Here is a 16671-nt window from a genome sequence, read left to right as displayed (position 1 = left end):
GCGAAGTTCCCCTCAAGCCTCATGGACCAGAATTGGGCCACATGCTTTGTCCTAAGCTGTGTGCCACCAAGGGGAATGGGACCACCGTGATTGGCTTAGATCACCAATGTCAGGTTATCGACCAGCTGCCTTGCGGGTGTGGAATCAGCTGAGGAGGTTTAAAAACTGTGGATGCCTGATGCCCACCTCACCCTGGTCCACTTCAATTGGGCTGGGATGTGCCCTCGGCATAGGGATTTTAAAAGTACCAAATGTGTAGCCAAGATTCAGTACCACTGTCTTAGGCTCCTAAGGATTCACCCTGAGTATAGGTTAGGGGTAGAGGAGTGGGATGGGGGTGGGGGAATAGGAAAAAAAAATGGGGCTGGGAAGGTGGGGAATGATTGTTGCACTGGCAACAACAAGAACAACAACAACAAAATCACCTCCCTAAGAGCAAAGTATGTCCATTAATTCTTTCATGGATTCATTTCCTCTTCCAGCAAACATTTATTGGGTTCCCACAATGTTCAGGAGATGAAAAGTCAAAGGGCACTCTTAGGGAATGATATTTATGAATCAGATAAAATAGAACTACACTCCTGGATAGACACAACCCCAAGTTGTGGAGTTTGATTAAGGAAGAACAGACTGGTATTAAGCCCAGGCTCACTCCCCTGGCTGGGCATCCTTGTACAGTGTACAAACTCATTATCTGTACATGGAGGACTGAAGGATACAAAGACAAACAGAACATGGGTCCTGCCTGCTTGGATCTCAGTCTAAAACAGAGAAACAGGGGGATCCCCGGGTGGCTCAGCGGTTTAGCGTCTGTCTTCAACCCAGGGTGTGATCCTGGAGACCCAGGATCGAGTCCAACGTCGGGCTCCCTGCATGGAGCCTGCTTCTCCCTCTGCCTGTGTCTCTGCCTCTCTCTCTGTCTCTCTCTGTCTCTCATGAATAAATAAAATCTTTAAAAAATAAAAAAATAAAACAGAGAAACACACAGGCAAGCATATCAACTGCTTTTGAGAGTTTATCAAATTTATCCCAGGTGGCCAAAGTCAGCACAAGGCATGTAAAAGTTCTATTGTTAGAATAAATTGTTAGGGCTTTTCAGGAGACAAATGCTTTTAATTTGGTTAGTCTATTTTCTAAATAGGAGAGTAAATATATGTGCATATTCTTACATAATGCCATCCTGCTAGCACTAACTCGTTACAAGGTTACTTATCTTTAGAAATATTTTTATTTAAGAAACAAATAGGAATGCCTGGGTGGCTTAGCGGTTGAGCGTCTGCCTTCTGCCCAGGGTGTGATCCCAGGATCCTGGGATCGAGTCCCACATCGGGCTCCCTGCATGGAGCCTGCTTCTCTCTCTGTGTCTCTGCCCCTCTCTCTCTCTCTCTCTCTCTCTGTGTGTGTGTGTGTGTGTGTCTGATGAATAAATAAATAAAATCTTTCAAACAACACCCAAGCACAAATTTTCACAGGACCGGGTCACTCTTTCCCCTGCTCTAAGAGTACCTTCATGTCTGCAGTCTTAGCCAAGACGAGCCGGCTGTGCTGTGTGCCTGAGCCAATGAGCGCCAGCATGGGCCTCCTACTGCGTGAGCTCTCAGCCAATGAAAGTCTTGCATTCTCCTTGATTGAATGGGTTCTGGAAAGAGGTTCATTGCTCTGTGGTTTCTCTTTATGCAGCTATTTTGTTTCTGGCAAGTGGTTCTGGCCCACAGTGGCCAGCTTTGGAAGTCATAGGGCTGGACCTGTGTCAAAGAGGTGCACGAGGGACGCCTGGGTGGCTCAGTGGTTGAGCATCTGCCTTCCGCCCAGGGCATGATCCCAGGGTCTTGGGATCAAGTCCCACATCGGGCTCTCTGCATGGAGCCTGCTTCTCCCTCTGCCTATGTCTTTGCCTCTCTCTCTCTCTCTGTGTCTCTCATGAATAAATAAATAAAATCTTTAAAACAAGAAACAAAACAAACCCAAAGAAGCGAAGAAGTATCAGGTTGGATTGCAACAGAAACTATAGGGGCCCTGGAGGTAGCAGCCCAGGAAAGGAAAGATGGGCAGGCAAGTCAGGGTAGCCAGAGTCCTCAAACATCACAGCAGTTCCAGGGAGCTGGCAGGAAGAAACTGTTTGCAGCATGTCCAGGACCTCAAGGAATTTGGAGAGAAAGGCCCAGCAACTGCAAGTTGCCAATGCCCTGAACTCAAGTGGGGACCTCCACCAGCAGAGAGCACTCCTGAAATGATTTGTCCAACACTCTTATTTCCAGGAGTGTTAAACAGAATATGCACGAGCTTTTGCTAGCTGTTATTTTCAGAATGGCAAGAATTAGTTCACTAGTTAACGAGGGTCTGAAGAAAGGGTGGGGGAGGAAGGAGAGGAGTAGAGGGCTGAAGGAGAGGAGGAGAAGTGAAAGAGGGGCATAGAGAAGCTAAGTTTTGACAGGGATCAAGAGCTGGTAAGGAAATCTGAAAAACCAGGTCAGCCTCTCAGGCTGGAGCTCAGGCAGCAGATTTTGGCTCAGTACAGTACAGCCAAATTTTTTAACAAACTGAGTGACCTTATGAGGTAAGAAAACTGGGACCATCCAAGCAGTCCTTTTGACCAGCGCTCAAGCATGTTGTGGAAAGGAATTTTACACTGGCTGGGAGGCTGGACCAGATCTGGGATCCTCAAGCCTTTTGGAGTAGGATGCCCCCTGAGAACCAGAAGAAAGGTAGAGACTCTTCTTTTCCTCTGAAAAACTATGTGCATTGAATTGAATTTATGGCTGCACAATAAATCACCCCCAGGAACTTTAGATACTCTATATATGCTATTTATTGTATTAATTATATGTTGTAGGTATTATCTATAGTATATTATCTCAGTTTCTGTGGGTCAGGGATTGGGAAGCAGCTTAGATGGGTGCTTTGAGCTCATGATGAAAATGACCCAGCCACAATTGTTCATAGTGCCAAGGCTGAGAAGCCTGATCCACTGGCTGAATCCATCCCACAGATCTCCTTCCCAGGGGCTCACTCCCTCCATGGCCTCGGCTTCTGGTGTCCTCACAACACGGCCCTAGGCTTCCCCCAGAGAAAACTAAGAGATGGCAAGGAGCAGCCACAGTCAGTGCCTTTCAGGCCCTATTTTTCTAGAAGCAATTACCTGAATACCACCTACGTGGAAAGGGAAATAAATTAGCTTTCACTCTTGGAAGGGAAAATCGCCAAAGAACATGTGGACGCATTTTTAAACCAACACACCTGCATGCAACAGAAGTTTCCATGTTAAAGTTGAGATGGCCCAGATCTTGCAGCCCCTCCGTGGAATCCCTCCATAAAACACCCCGAGGACCGTCCAGCTCCAGCACTTGTGCTCACAACTCGTGATCGGGAAATCCGCAAGGACAGGTGCAGTCTCCAAAACCAACCCCAGAGGCTTCTCCCCCAGCCCTGGCTCAGCCTGGTTTCCACGTCACCCCTTCACTCCCCTCCTTTGTGTTTTCCATCCAAGGTCCTTGCCAACTACCGTGTGGTTCCATTTGGTTCTTGTTTTCTTCTCTTTACTTTTCTTTCTTTCTTTTCTTTTCCGTTTCGTTCTAAAGCGGAGCAGGGGCACTGAGCCCCTGATGTTTGCCAACTGATCGAGAGCTGAGGCCTCAGGACAACAGGACTGTCTCCGTGGCTGGAGGCGGTGCTCAGCGCCTGGGCCCAGAGCCATTCACCCATTTTCTGCCACCTTCTTTTTTTCTTTTTTTAAGATTTTATTTATTTATTCATGAGAGACACAGAGACACAGGCAGAGGGAGAAGCAGGCTCCATGCAGGGGGCCCAACGTGGGACTCCATCCCGGGACCCCAGGATCAGGCCCTGGGCTGAAGGGGGCGCTAAACCGCTGAGCCACCTGGGCTGCCCTGCCACCTTATTTCATTTAAGCCCAGCAACTAAGTTACTGTCCATTAAATCCGAAGGATTTCCAAGTTGGTGGTTCCAAGAGGGTTTCTTGGAATAACAAAGAACAGAAGATATTTAAATATTTGACTTCGGTGTTTTTCAAAATCATTTCTTTTTTTTTTTTCTTTTGTTCTTTCTTTCAAATATTTTATTTTTAAGGCATTGCCACACCCAACATGGGGCTCAAATTTATGACCCCAAGATCAAGAGTCGCTCGCTCTACTGACTGAGCCAGCCACTTGACCCCCCACTCACAAAATCATTTCTTGCTAACAGTATTCTCTTCAAAAACGGAGAGGGAGTGCTTCCAGGCTTCAGGAGGTGACGTGGCCTCCTCGGTCCAGTGGTTTGATAGATGGAAGGAGAGAAGTCTAGGAGAGTTGGTTACTTGCCCTTGGAATGCCTCAGCTGAGCACCTGGGGCAAAATACCAATGGAGGAAAGGTATTAAAAAAAAAAAAAACTGGGTCCCTGTGTCTTTCCCACCTGGAGATGGCATGAGGCATGGAGGAAGTTTCTGGGGCATGGAGGCCAGCAGCCATCATTCAGGGACATGCTCTGGAGGGTAAGGGCCAGGAGCTCCTTGGAGATGTGGCCCTGGCTGGTGCAGATGGAGGCCATGGTCATGGGGGGCCCAGCAGAGAGCTGCCTCTGTGCCCGTGGCCCCTGCCACTTGTGTCTTGTCTTAGGCCTGCCTGCCCCAGGGAAAACTCAGGAAAGAGGAGGTGCCCCCAGTACCAGGGCTTCTCTGTAGTACATAGTGGGGATCAGGAGAGCGTAGCCAGAAAGCAGAGATTCGTCAACCATATTAAAAACATTCATTGTTTCTATGACCTGATTGTAAAGGCTTATTGTGGAAAAAAATGTGAAAAGCCCAAAAGATAAAAGTCCCCTGTGAGCCTACCACCTAGAGACACTGCTACTTTTACGTTTTGTGGTTGTCTTAATCATATTTTTCTAGGCATGTATATTTTAATGTTTTTCTCTCACAGAATTGCATTATACTGCATAATACAGTTTTTAAAAATTTTAGATATAGTCTTGAACACCTTTTAAAACTGATTTCAATCCTAATAAAGTCAATACTGTAGATGGCACAATAAGCAAGTACAATGGTTGAAATGCTTGAGATGGACAGAAGCCACCGAGAGGAGGGGGGCGTGGGGCCTGTGGCCACTGAGTGTCGGGGGACTTTCCAGAGCCATGTGGTCCTTGCTGCCATGGTCACACGCCAATAACTGTGTTCTGAGCACCCATCTAAGAACTTCATGCCTATTAATTCATGAAAATGAGATAAAACAGTTCCGTGAGCAGGTGCCGTGAGCCCCACTTCACAGATGAAAAAGAGGAGGTGCAGAGAGGTCAGTGAGCCGTCCCAGGGCTCACAGATGATGGAGCCAGGGTTCAAGCCCAGGCAGCCTGGCAGGGGCCACTCTTACCCTCAGGCATCGGCTGGTGGGCTCTCCGGGTCAGGCACCCCACCCTTCAAGCCCCAAGGGAGTCAGAAAAGGGTCCCAGTAACTCCCATGTTCGGACAAACCCAGGGCTCTCTCCGTTCAGGGGCATGACCTCCTGTCTCTGGTTCAGGACTCAGGATCAGTGGCTTCTGTGTGGCTTCCCTCTGCGACTTCCCTCTGCCTTCCTTCTCCTAGCCGGAGCCACACCTGCAGGGGGCTGTGTCTTACCTCCTGGGGTCATTGTGAATGTCACCGTTAGCTGCGCTTTTCCCAGAGAGGCCCTGGTGGCAGTTTGTAGGGATGTGAGGGTCGCTGGCTGTGCACCTGGAGGGACAAGGCCAGCCCAGCAGAAACGTGATGCTCAGGATCACAGGCAGGGAACTGGGCCTGAGAGCCTGAGCTTGGGTCCCCTTGCTGCACAGGCTCTCGGGACTCTGGGGTTAGGAAGACACCCACCTGAACTGATTCAAGAAAGGAAGGAACCGGAGATCCCTAGGTGGCTCAGTGGTTTGGCACCTGCCTTTGGCCCAGGGCGCGATCCTGGAGTCCCAGGATCAAGTCCCGCATCGGGCTCCCGGCATAGAGCCTGCTTCTCCCTCTGCCTATGTCTCTGCTTCTCTCTTTCTCTCTATATATCTATCATGAATAAATAAATAAATCTTAAAAAAAAAAAAGAAAGGAAGGAAGGAACCTTACGGTAAAGTCACAAAGTCCATAGGAAGAAACATGGGGAATCGTGCTCTCCAAGAAGCAGGAGGCAGAAAGTCAAGAGCTGGTCTTCTCTTCCCCTCAGGGTGGGGTCATGTGGCTTCTCTGGAAACCTGCTGGATACCTCTGTACCCTTTCATGACTCCCCAGGGCTCATCACGCAGAGTCCAACCCGGCCTTGGATGCGAGATGTCTTCACCTCTGAAGGCAAGAGGCCATTATTACTACTTAATCCATTGGTGTTTTAAAATCAACTGAAGGGGCAGCTGGGTGGCTCAGTCCATTGAATGTCTGACTAGATCTCAACTCAGGTCTTGATCTCAGGGTCCTGAGTTCAAGTCCCACGTTGGGCTCCATGCACCATGTGGTGCATATTTAAAACAAGCAAAAAAAAAAAAAAGAAAAATCAACTGCGTTGAGGGGTTACTTAATTACAATAAACTGCATCTATTTAAAGTATGCAACATAGTAACTTTGATACCACAACCAGTGTACCTGGCACCTCTACCACCACCAGAAGGTTTCTTGGAGGTGCAATAATTCTTACTTTGTACAATGACCAACCATGTAGTCATTAGTAGCTGGCCTTGGGTTGGATAAGGAGGGATGTCGCTCGGCCTACCCATTCAGCAGGGTTTGTGTGGCAGTCATGCAATGAAAGGCATGTCTAGAACTTAGTACTTCATTGTACAGCCTTGGGCAAATCACTCAACTACACTGTGCCTCAGTTTCCCTCATAAGGCTAGTGCGAGGGTAAAAATAAATGCTGTGCAATCAGATCAAATTTATGAAGGAGACTTCAAAACACAACAGGCATGCGGAGGAAACAGTCTGCGAAGAGTTCTCTGACACTTAGAAACCTCCAGCCAGGCCAGGGGTCAGTGTGTGGAAGGAAGGTGAAACTGTGTTTGAATTTCAGAGTCATTGTGGGGTGTGAAAGGCCAACTGTTCTTTACAGAAGGACAAAGTCACAGGGCCTGCCTGCAGAATGTTCTTCCAGGGGCAGGAGAAAGATTCCCTCACTGAACTATTTTATTTTTCTATTCTATTGTGTTCCATTCCATTCCATCCCATTCCATCCCATTCCATTTATTTTTAAGTAGGTTCCACCCCCAGTAGGGGGCTTGAACTCAAGACCCTGAGGTCAAGAATCACACGCTCCATCAAATGAGCCAGCCAGGCGCCCCTGCCCGCTGAGCAATTCTTAAAGGGCAGCAGGAGAAGAACAAATGGTTTGGGTCACCTGTTGTGCTTGTCGACATAACATAGATGGGATGTATTGTGTCAAGTGTCTGTTAGCTTGACAGGATGTCACATGCGTTCCCTCAATTGTTGCCATGAGCCGGCTGCCCAGAGCCAGCCCCTGGTCCTTGTGTGGGGCTGGTGCGGGAAATGCCTGGACACCACACTGTGGCTCCTGTGGGGCCCACCTGTCCCACCTGCCCAGCCCCACCCAGAGGTCACCACAGCCCCTTACCGCTGTGCCCATGGCTGGCAGCACAGCGGCCCAGAATCACCAGCAGGACAGCTGGAACCCAGGCACTGCTCAGGCAAAGAATTTCCACTACTGACAAGCAGGACAGGACCATCCTCGGGGCAAGGACAAGGGGGTTCACAGCAAAAAAACAAGCTAAAGAGGGAAGTAGAGGCTTAGTCATCCCAGGAGTGTCTGGCAATGACCTTGGCAATGTCATTGAAGCCCAATGGGTCTGCGAGGTCAGCACTAAGTACCACCATTTAGACTGTTCTGGGCACTGACTCTATTTCTGTGGTTTACATCTTCACGAAAGTCAGAGAATGTTAGAGCAGCTAAGGGAGACTTCGAGATCCTCTACTAAGATCCTCTGTATTTTGGAGAGTCCTTACACCAATGAGTGTGCTCCCAGGGGATGCCCTGCATGCAGCCACCAGGCCCCAGTCCGTGGTCCTTGCTGGAAGAGCCCACCTCACCCTAAAAACAAGCTGCAAACACCAATCATTGTGTGTCCAACCTCCCTTGTAGCCAGGGCACAGGCCTGGGTCCCAACCCTGGCCAACGAGATTAGTCTTCTGGGAGCAATGGAGCAGAGACGGATGACAGGGCAACTTTCTCCTTTCCTGCTTTTGGTTGTTGATGTTAGGAGTCTAGCCGCCAGGGATCCCTGGGTGCGCAGCGGTTTAGCGCCCGCCTTTGGCCCAGGGCGCGATCCTGGAGTCGCGGGATTGAGTCCCATGTCAGGCTCCTGGCATGGAGCCTGCTTCTCCCTCCTCCTGTGTCTCTGCCTCTGTCTCTCTCTCTCTCTATCTATCATAAATAGATAAATAAATAAATCTTAAAAAAAAAAAGTCTAGCTGCCATCTTGCAACAATGAAGGGGAAACCAAGAGTAATGCAGAGCTGCATTAATCAACCCTGGCACTGCCCATGTCTTGACAGAGATAGAACTTGTGTCCTTGTCATTGGAGCTGACATCAGGTGGGCTTCCCTTCTCTTGTAGCTGAAAGCAGGCGTGTCACAGCAGACTCCCCAACGGCCATGGAGCATCTTCTGTGGGTCCATGGACCAGTTTAGGAAGCCACGAACTAGAGCTGGGTCTCCTCATCCTACTGATGTCTGCTCTGGTCCTCACCTTCCATAGCAGAGAGAGAGGCCAAGGCAGCTGGAACAGAGGTCTCTAAGCCACGTTGGGCCAGCAGTTCTTTCACGTGCTGGGGGGATTGGCATGAAGGGCAGTCTTCAAAGATGCAGGCTGATGAGTAAGAAACACCACGCAGGAAAAAACGGCTCAATTCTAACCTGTGTCGGGATCTTGGGCAGAGTCTGCTGCTTCTGTGAGAATAGGTCCCACGTTGGCCACATCACACTAGGCCGTCCCCAGGTCCTGGTTGGCCTGTGTGGCTGGGAACTTCCTGATCTGTCCTTCCACAGCTTCAAAATGCAGCCCATCCACCAGGAGCGGTCCAGACCCAGAACCAGGGCGCCGAGAAGCCAGCCCGCTGCTTTCATTTTGACAGAGGAGCAAGAGAGCCCACGCGGCCTGCACCCCGAGGCCCTGCCACCCGCCTGGTAGCAGGGAGAGTGGGGCAGGAGCTGGGGTGGCGTCTGCTTCTTGCCACCTCCGCCAGCACGCGGCCTCTTGCTTCCTCCCCGGCACCCCGCAGGCTGCACCGCCTGCTTGCTCTGTAGTTTGGGCTCCTGTCGGTTCAGAGAAACAAAATGCTCTAAACAGTGTATTTCTGGAATGCCTGTAAAGTGCTCAGCAGACACCCGATCACAACAACTCAAAGCTTTGTTACTGGCTCCAAACCAAAGCTGCACACTGGCTTATTCAAATCTAAAAAGCCCAGCCTGGTCCCTGGGTGAGCACCACATGGCTAAAATTAGCCCGGCCATCTGCTGAGGCAGCAGCTGGGCTATTCTGAGCCCCAGCAGGCCTGCCTGGACGCGGGGCCAGGCCTTGGCGGGGGCAGGGGCTGAGGCTGGGCCCATTGGACAGAGACGGTGACCAGGAGGCATGGAAGGACGACGCCACCCTGGGAAGGTCGGTGTGCTGGGGGATTGAAGGGGGCACAGGGCCCCTCAACAGCCTGGGGCTCTTCCTCCCGAGACCGTCTAACCCCCCACTACCATGCACAAGGTTGCTGTCTTTACCCTGGCCCCTGGCTTCCCCATTCTCATCTGGACTCACACTCCGGCCAAACATTTTCTGGGACTCCAGCAGGAACGGCTGAGATTTATTGAGGGCATGTCAAGGTCAGGGACCACGCCAGGTATTTTGCAGGGATTAGGACACACACTCTCAAAACAGCTCAAAGGGGCTGCCCAGCTGGCTCCGTGGGTAGAAGCATGTGGTTCTTGCTTGATCTTGGGGTTGTGAGTTCAAGCCCCATGCTGGATGTAGAGAGCACTTAAAAATAAGGTCTTTAAAAAAAAAAAAATAAGGTCTCTAAACAAACAAACAACTCAAAGAGGTAGGTACCAAAAGATTTCCGGGATTGTGAATGGTTTGATTCATCTTTTTGGTCAATGAGGGAGAGGCCTGGTTGAAAGGGCCAGATGGGATCTGTGGCTCAGGCAACCCCTGGCATCCAGGACTCGTCTGTTTGAGTCCTGACCTCTGCTTCTCCCATGAGGCACCCACCACTGTTTTTTTTTTTTTTTTTTTTACGATTTTATTTATTTGAAGGAGAGAGAGAGTGAGCGTATGAGCAGGGGGAGGAGAGGGGGAAGCAGACTCCTTACTGAACAGGGAGCCCAACACAGGACTCAATCCCAGGACCCCGAGATCATGACCTGAGCCCAGGGTAGATGCTCCACCGACTGAGCTCCCCAAGTGCCACCCACCACTGGTTCTGCAACAGTAGGCCTCTGAGTTCAGGATGCATTGAGGTAGGAGGTGAGGAATCTGGGGTATGGACATAACCTAGACATTTACTTTTTCTTAAGATTTTATTTAATTGAGAAAGAAAGAGAGAGAGAGAGAGAGAGAACCAGAGAACCAGTGTGGGGAGGGGCAGAGGGAGAGTCAGATTCCCAGGGGGGGCAGAGAGCCTGAGGTGGGACTCCATCCCAAGACCCTGAGATCATGACCTGAGCTACCCAGGCACCCTAACCTAGACATTTATAGATGCTCCACAGATGAGAGTCCAGTTTTATATTTGCAGCCACTTGAACCCATCATCACACATGTCAGACTCAGGTCCCAGAGGCTACTTCAGTCTGCATTCCCACAGCTGGTCAGAAACCTGCTAACCTACAACTCCTTCCACCATCCATTCCCTATCTCCCCTGCCCTTGGTCAGACCAGCCTATCAGAGTTCTTCCCCGCTGAGTACCCAACCCTTCACCCCTGAGGGCCTGAGTCCTCAACAGCCCTGTGTGTCACCGCTGGGGGCTGCTGGCTCCCACTAACCGTTCCTGTTGGACACAGGAGGTGCCCCTGAGTGCTAGAAGGAGCTCCTGAGTGTTAGGAGGTGCTCCTGAGTGCTGGGAGGAGGAATTCCTGGATGTTGGGAGGAGCTTCTGACTCTAAAAGATGCTCCTGAGTCTAGGAGGAGGAGCGCCTGAGTGCTGGGAGGTCCTCACTTCCATGGCACAGCCTCCCCCTTGATATAGTCAGGAGACCACTCCCCTTTCTCTGCTGTGGGGACAGCAGCCTTTAAGGAGCCCCTGCCAGCCAGGCGGCACAGCCTCTTCTGACTCAGTGGAACTACTGTGTCCCCAAGGAGAGACACTTCTCCCTCGAGGCCTTAGACCTCCAAACCAGCATTGCTGGGGGTGGGGTGGGGGGTGGGGGCAGAAACCAAGCGGCTGTCAGATGTGGTTGCTGTGAGGACTAGCCTCCCCCGTTGGCCACCAGACCCACACACCGTGGCTGCAGGAGACAGCAACATGCAGTCGGATTTATTTATTTATTTGATTTTTTAAATTAATTATTTTTTAAAAAGATTGTATTTATTTACTCACAAGAGACACACAGAGAGGGGCAGAGACTTAGGCAGAGGGAGAAGCAGGCTCCATGCAGGAAGCCCGATGTGGGACTCGATCCCGGGTCTCCAGGATCACGCCCTGGGCTGAAGGGGGCGCTAAACCGCTGGGCCACCTGGGCTGCCCTAGCGGTTGGATTTAAAACGTATACCAGATCCTGTAAGATGGACCCACATCCCTTCAGGAAGCTCCCTGAGGAGCCACGCTTCCCAGACACGGGCCAACACCTGGGGGGCCCTGCCGCCAGCGCCGCCCTCCAGCCCGGCCCCAGTCACCAGGCGTGTTTATGGGTCACGTTTCTCTTTTACTTTTCAAAGTCAGTCTCCAAAAATGTGCCTTCCTGTGACTTAACTTCAGAGAGGTAAATAGACCTGGTACTGCGCCCCGCCCCCCAGGAGAATGGGCAGAGGCCGCCAAGGGGCAGGGGGTGCGGTTTGTCACCAGACCTCACTAAACTCCAAACTCCCAGCCCCAGACAAGTTGCCATTTGAAGGTCTTACGTCATTCCTTAAAGAAACCCCCCCAAACTCCCATCTTCCGGGACTTGAACAGATCTTAAGGGAAGTGACACCACATAGAGACCTAGGAAACCCCTAAGGAACCCAGGTAACATGGGAGTGTCACAGGACGACCCTGGCAGGTCCAGGTCTGAGACCCAGACTTCCACAGCGACAGACACCCGGTGTCCAGAGACAGACAATGCGCTGGGCGGGCCTTCAGCGTGGACACTAACTGACGTGGCGGTGTCTTCGCCCAGGCGACAGCCCGCAGGCACAGCGCTCTGGGATGTCGTAGGGGTGGCTCTCTGCCTCCAGCGACGGCAACACCCCAAGGGTGGCAAGGCTGAACTGCCAAGGGGATCCGCCAGCTGCCACCCTGGAGGGACCGGCATTGTCACCCGGACCCAGGGCTGCACCTGTTTCCATGAAAGGCTTAAAAAGAAAAATTAAGATTACCAGTATGCATTTCAGCTACACCCTGGGATGGGCCTGGACTTGTAAGTAAAGAAACTCATATTTTTTTTTAAAAAAGAGATTTTATGTATTTATTCATGAGACAGAGGCAGAGACACAGACAGAGGGCGAAGCAGGATCCCTGCGGGGAGCCTGATGCGGAATTCGATCCCAGGACTCTGGGATCACACTCTGAGCCAAAGGTGTCCCTTAAAATATAAATATTGAAGCATAGTATGGCGGGTGCCCTTTTAGAAGATGTGAATTTAGAAATGCGTCACTCTAGGAAGTCAGTTGTGAGGAGGGAACCCATGGAGCAATCACTCCAACCTAAAAATACTTTAATCAAGGACTGGGAGAGTAATTGCCGTTCTCTGCGCCAAGGACGGTAAAGAACTCAGAACATTCTGGATCCACAGAGCCTGAGTCTTGCTGAATGGCTGATCGGGAGCACATCTCAGGTCAAAGGCACGAGGGCCGAGTGGAGGACACTGGACAGACACAGGACCTACTTTCAAGTGGATTCCCCAAATCCCCTGCTGTTGCCATCAAAGAAAGCCTGCCTGGGTCTCTGGTCAGGAATGACGTCTGCTCCGTTTCCCTCACCAAAAACCCCACGAAAACTTGTTTCAGAAGTCATTGGCTCACTGTGCCTGACACTGAGGCCCACACTTCTCATTCTCCCATCAAAGGCCCTGTGTCCTTGCGATCACCCTAGCATGCTTTGGGGTCATCCCCCGCCCCTGGCTGTGGCGTGAGGCGGTGTGCTGTGGGCTCCGTGGATGGGAGGGTTGGCCCACAGGCCTCCACCAGCACCACCTACTTGATTACCAGAGGCCGTGGGCCCCCGACTTCTGGTTCTCTGCCATCTAGATGGGCGCTACCATGGCAATGCCATCTGCTGCCTGACATTCTTGCCCCCCCCCGAAGCAAATGCCCCCCAGGTAGTCTTTATGGACCTTGTACTGAGGATGAACCCGATCCAATTGGAATGAGACCAAACACAATACACAACAAACGTAGAAACCATTTGTTTTAATTGAGAAGTACTGTTAGCCCTTGGGTGCGTGCATCAGTGATACCGTTTTAATCTGGAAGACAAGACTAGTCATGGGGAATACAGGAACTTCAAATGCAACTTTTAATTCGCTGCACTGCGCGTTCTGAGGGCTTCCACATCCAAGTGGGTCCAGAAACAGAAAGCACTTCTTTATTTCTAAGTGTGAGAAATTGTTAACATCCCTCCTCCTCCTGGTCTCCCCACGTAACTCATACAAAAGTGGGGGGAATAAAAGACGATAAATGCAAAATAAAAAAGAAAACCTAAGTAGTATGAAATTAGTTTTTATTTTTACCTCAAAATAAACGCTTAACATTTTTCCAAAACTGAAACTAAACGTGAACACTTAGAAGGGCGGAAGGAATACCCCCCGGGAAGCCAGTGAGTAAGGCAGACGTCGTGACGTGCGTGGTTCTTCCTGCAGAACTAGTCTAGAACCCCCTTCCTCTTCTACTGTCAGTCGTCCCCACCAGGGTGCTGGCCGCAGGGGTACCCCCTGCCCCACCCCCAGACCCATACAAACAAAGGATTTGAAAAGCGGGGGAAACATCGCTTAACACGTGAGCAAACATTCGTAGAAAATCCTTCCTAAGGAGACGGAATGGAGGTCGATCTCCAGGTGGTGGTACAGCGGCCATTGCCCAGTCAGGCAGTGCGGGGCACTGGGCACCCTCATCCCTGCCACCAGGCTGTGCCTCAGCCTCACGCCCCAGCTCACCACAGGGACGTCTTGAAGTTGAACTTGAGCTTCAGCAGGTATTTCAGGTTGACCTGAGCGATGTCATAGACAATGTACCTAGAAGGGGAGCGTGTCAAGGAGTGCCTGGTTTCATGCTGGCTGCCCCCGTCCCTCATACCAACCGGGCTTGCAAGGGCGGGGGGCCTGGCTTGTCCCCCAGTGCAGGTCCGACAGAGGGTGTGCAGTCAGCCTGCCCCCCTGGACATCCCTTGGGGCATACAGCCTGGCATGCTCAGAAAAGGATACTCGTTATACAGCAGGCAGGTGTCGTTGACGCCAGAGGAAATCCCAGTTCCAAGAGGGACTTCTACGCCATCCAGAGTAATACTAGCGGAAGGGTCAGGAGTCGTCTTGCCCAAACCTGCAGAGCAGAAGGCATGATAGGAACTGTGAGAATGGAGACTGAAAACATTCCAAGAGGAGATCCATTTTACATTGGGTCTGTGTGTTCATCTTAAAGATACGCATGCATTCCATATTCTATCCTTCCAGCCAGAAACCTGTAGTTACCAATCAAGGTCCCAGGGCCAGAGCCTTACTGATCTCACCTGCCCCCACCCCAGTCCTATTTCTGAGCATAGGTCCAAAGCAGCCACTTCAATGTGGCAGGTAAGACCCTGGGTTGCCAGGTGCTTGGAACTCCAGCAAGCCCAGATGTTCTGGGCACCCCAACGTCACGAGCCCCACCCCCAGCACCGCAGCTGAGAGTCACGTTAAAACCCTGGATCCTGGCACACGAGCGGCACAAGGGGGTGTGACCTGATTCTCTAAAGAACCTCCAGCTGTTTTACAGCTGGCCACAGACACACAGACTCCTCCCATGAATCCAGGGAGCAGCAGTTTCTGAAACACGTTACCTTTGACACTGTGCTTGCCCTTGGGTAGCTTGCTGATATGTGAAGCGTGCTTTAGTTCGTACCTACACGAGAAAGGACAGTCTCAGAAGGGCCTCTGAGGGCTCCATGCTCTCAAAAGGTCTGACCAGCAGGAGGCCAAGTGAGAAGAAGAACCCAGCCTGCCCTCCCTGCTGGGAGCTCCCTCCCACCCTGGCTTTAGGGAGTGAAGGGGCAGTTCTCTGACAACAGTCTGTGCCAGTGATTGCTACTACGTGGCAACTTTTCAGGAGAGGTCCTGTCCTGAGCTGTGGCTGGCCACTCTGGAGGCTTCTCTGCCCAGGCCACCCTCCGTGGGCCCCTGGTCTATTACATGACTCTGCTCTCCCATGTCATGACTGGGCCAAGGTGGATGCCCAATGCAAGCAGGACCAACCTGACTTTTTCTGCAAGGAATCTGAAACTGGGATGGATTCCGGTTTGACCTGAGTTGGTCTCCAACAAAAAATCTAACATCTGTGTGCACACACTTGTGCGAGGGGGTGACCATCCCTTATGCAGCCCACAGAAGGATGGATGCCGCCAGTTCCCAAGGCCTGGCTGGATTCCTCAGCCTGGGTACTGGGAAGCACTCCTGGGTCTCCCTCATTCACTTAACTAGAACCGGTTTCTACCATCGTGGCAGGGAATTTTTAGGGTCCTATCCCGGCCAAAGGGAGCTCCCCTTTCTGGACCCACCCGTCCGTCACCCCCCACGGGCTGCTCTCCCCAAAATGGGCTGACTCACATGTTCCCAAGGGCAACTTCTCCCAGCAGGATCAGGCCTATGGGGTCTCCCTGGGATGTGTGGCAGTAGTTTGCACTCTTGGAGACCATGTCGGCGAAATAGATCCCTTTACCAAACATGTAGCCTGTCTGGAGGATTGGAAAGGGTCACTGAAGGGGTGTTCGTGGCACCATCGATCCCCTGAGTGCTGACCAGGAGCCAGGCAACAAGGCACACACAGTGGCTGAGCTCATGCAGCAGGCTGTTCAGATCCTGGGTCCCGCCGGGCACCTAAGAAGCTACTTAATCTGCCTGCACCCAGCTTTCTTCCCCTTTGAACAGGAGAAAGAACCTCATGGGGCCCTCATGAAAATTAAATGACTTAGTGAGCAGGTAGATCAGTACCCAGCCCGTGTAAACACCCCATAAATGCTGGCTTATTAAATTTATGTCCTTCTGTTAAAAATGGGGTTCAGGGCGGTCAGGGCACGTGCCCAGGTCACATGGCACTAGCCAGTCACTAGACCTCTTTGCTCTTTTCACAATCTGAAAGCGAGAGGGTTGCAAGACTGCCTCTAAGCCCCCGACCAGCGGGTCACCTCTACAATCCAGTGGGTGATGCACCGACCCCTTGTGTCCGGGCAGGGCTTCACTCAGGCAACGCCACGTTTTCCTGAGGAACACACTGGGTTCATGAGGTCACCCAGCTGGAAGCGGCAGAGGCAGGTCTGGACTCGGCTTGGCCTGTGGCCAAAGCCTGTTC

General features: G+C 51.5%; 1 protein-coding gene across 1 annotated transcript in view; it reads right to left on the bottom strand.

Moving 5' to 3' along the window:
• Window positions 1-13838: 13838 nt before the first annotated feature.
• Window positions 13839-16671, bottom strand: part of PARP1 (poly(ADP-ribose) polymerase 1) — a 39997-nt gene continuing 37164 nt past the window's right edge. Inside the window, exons 20-23 of the mRNA XM_038542813.1 lie at window positions 15930-16057; window positions 15167-15228; window positions 14556-14670; window positions 13839-14366 (exon numbers count right to left, since the gene is read on the bottom strand). Coding sequence (XP_038398741.1) covers window positions 14285-14366; window positions 14556-14670; window positions 15167-15228; window positions 15930-16057 — 387 coding nt within the window. The 3' untranslated portion in view covers window positions 13839-14284. The remainder of the gene's footprint in view (window positions 14367-14555; window positions 14671-15166; window positions 15229-15929; window positions 16058-16671) is intronic.

This window comes from Canis lupus, chromosome 7 (assembly GCF_011100685.1).
Source record: "Canis lupus familiaris isolate Mischka breed German Shepherd chromosome 7, alternate assembly UU_Cfam_GSD_1.0, whole genome shotgun sequence".
Classification (NCBI taxonomy): domain Eukaryota; kingdom Metazoa; phylum Chordata; class Mammalia; order Carnivora; family Canidae; genus Canis; species Canis lupus.
This window is presented reverse-complemented; position numbering and strand designations above follow the sequence as displayed.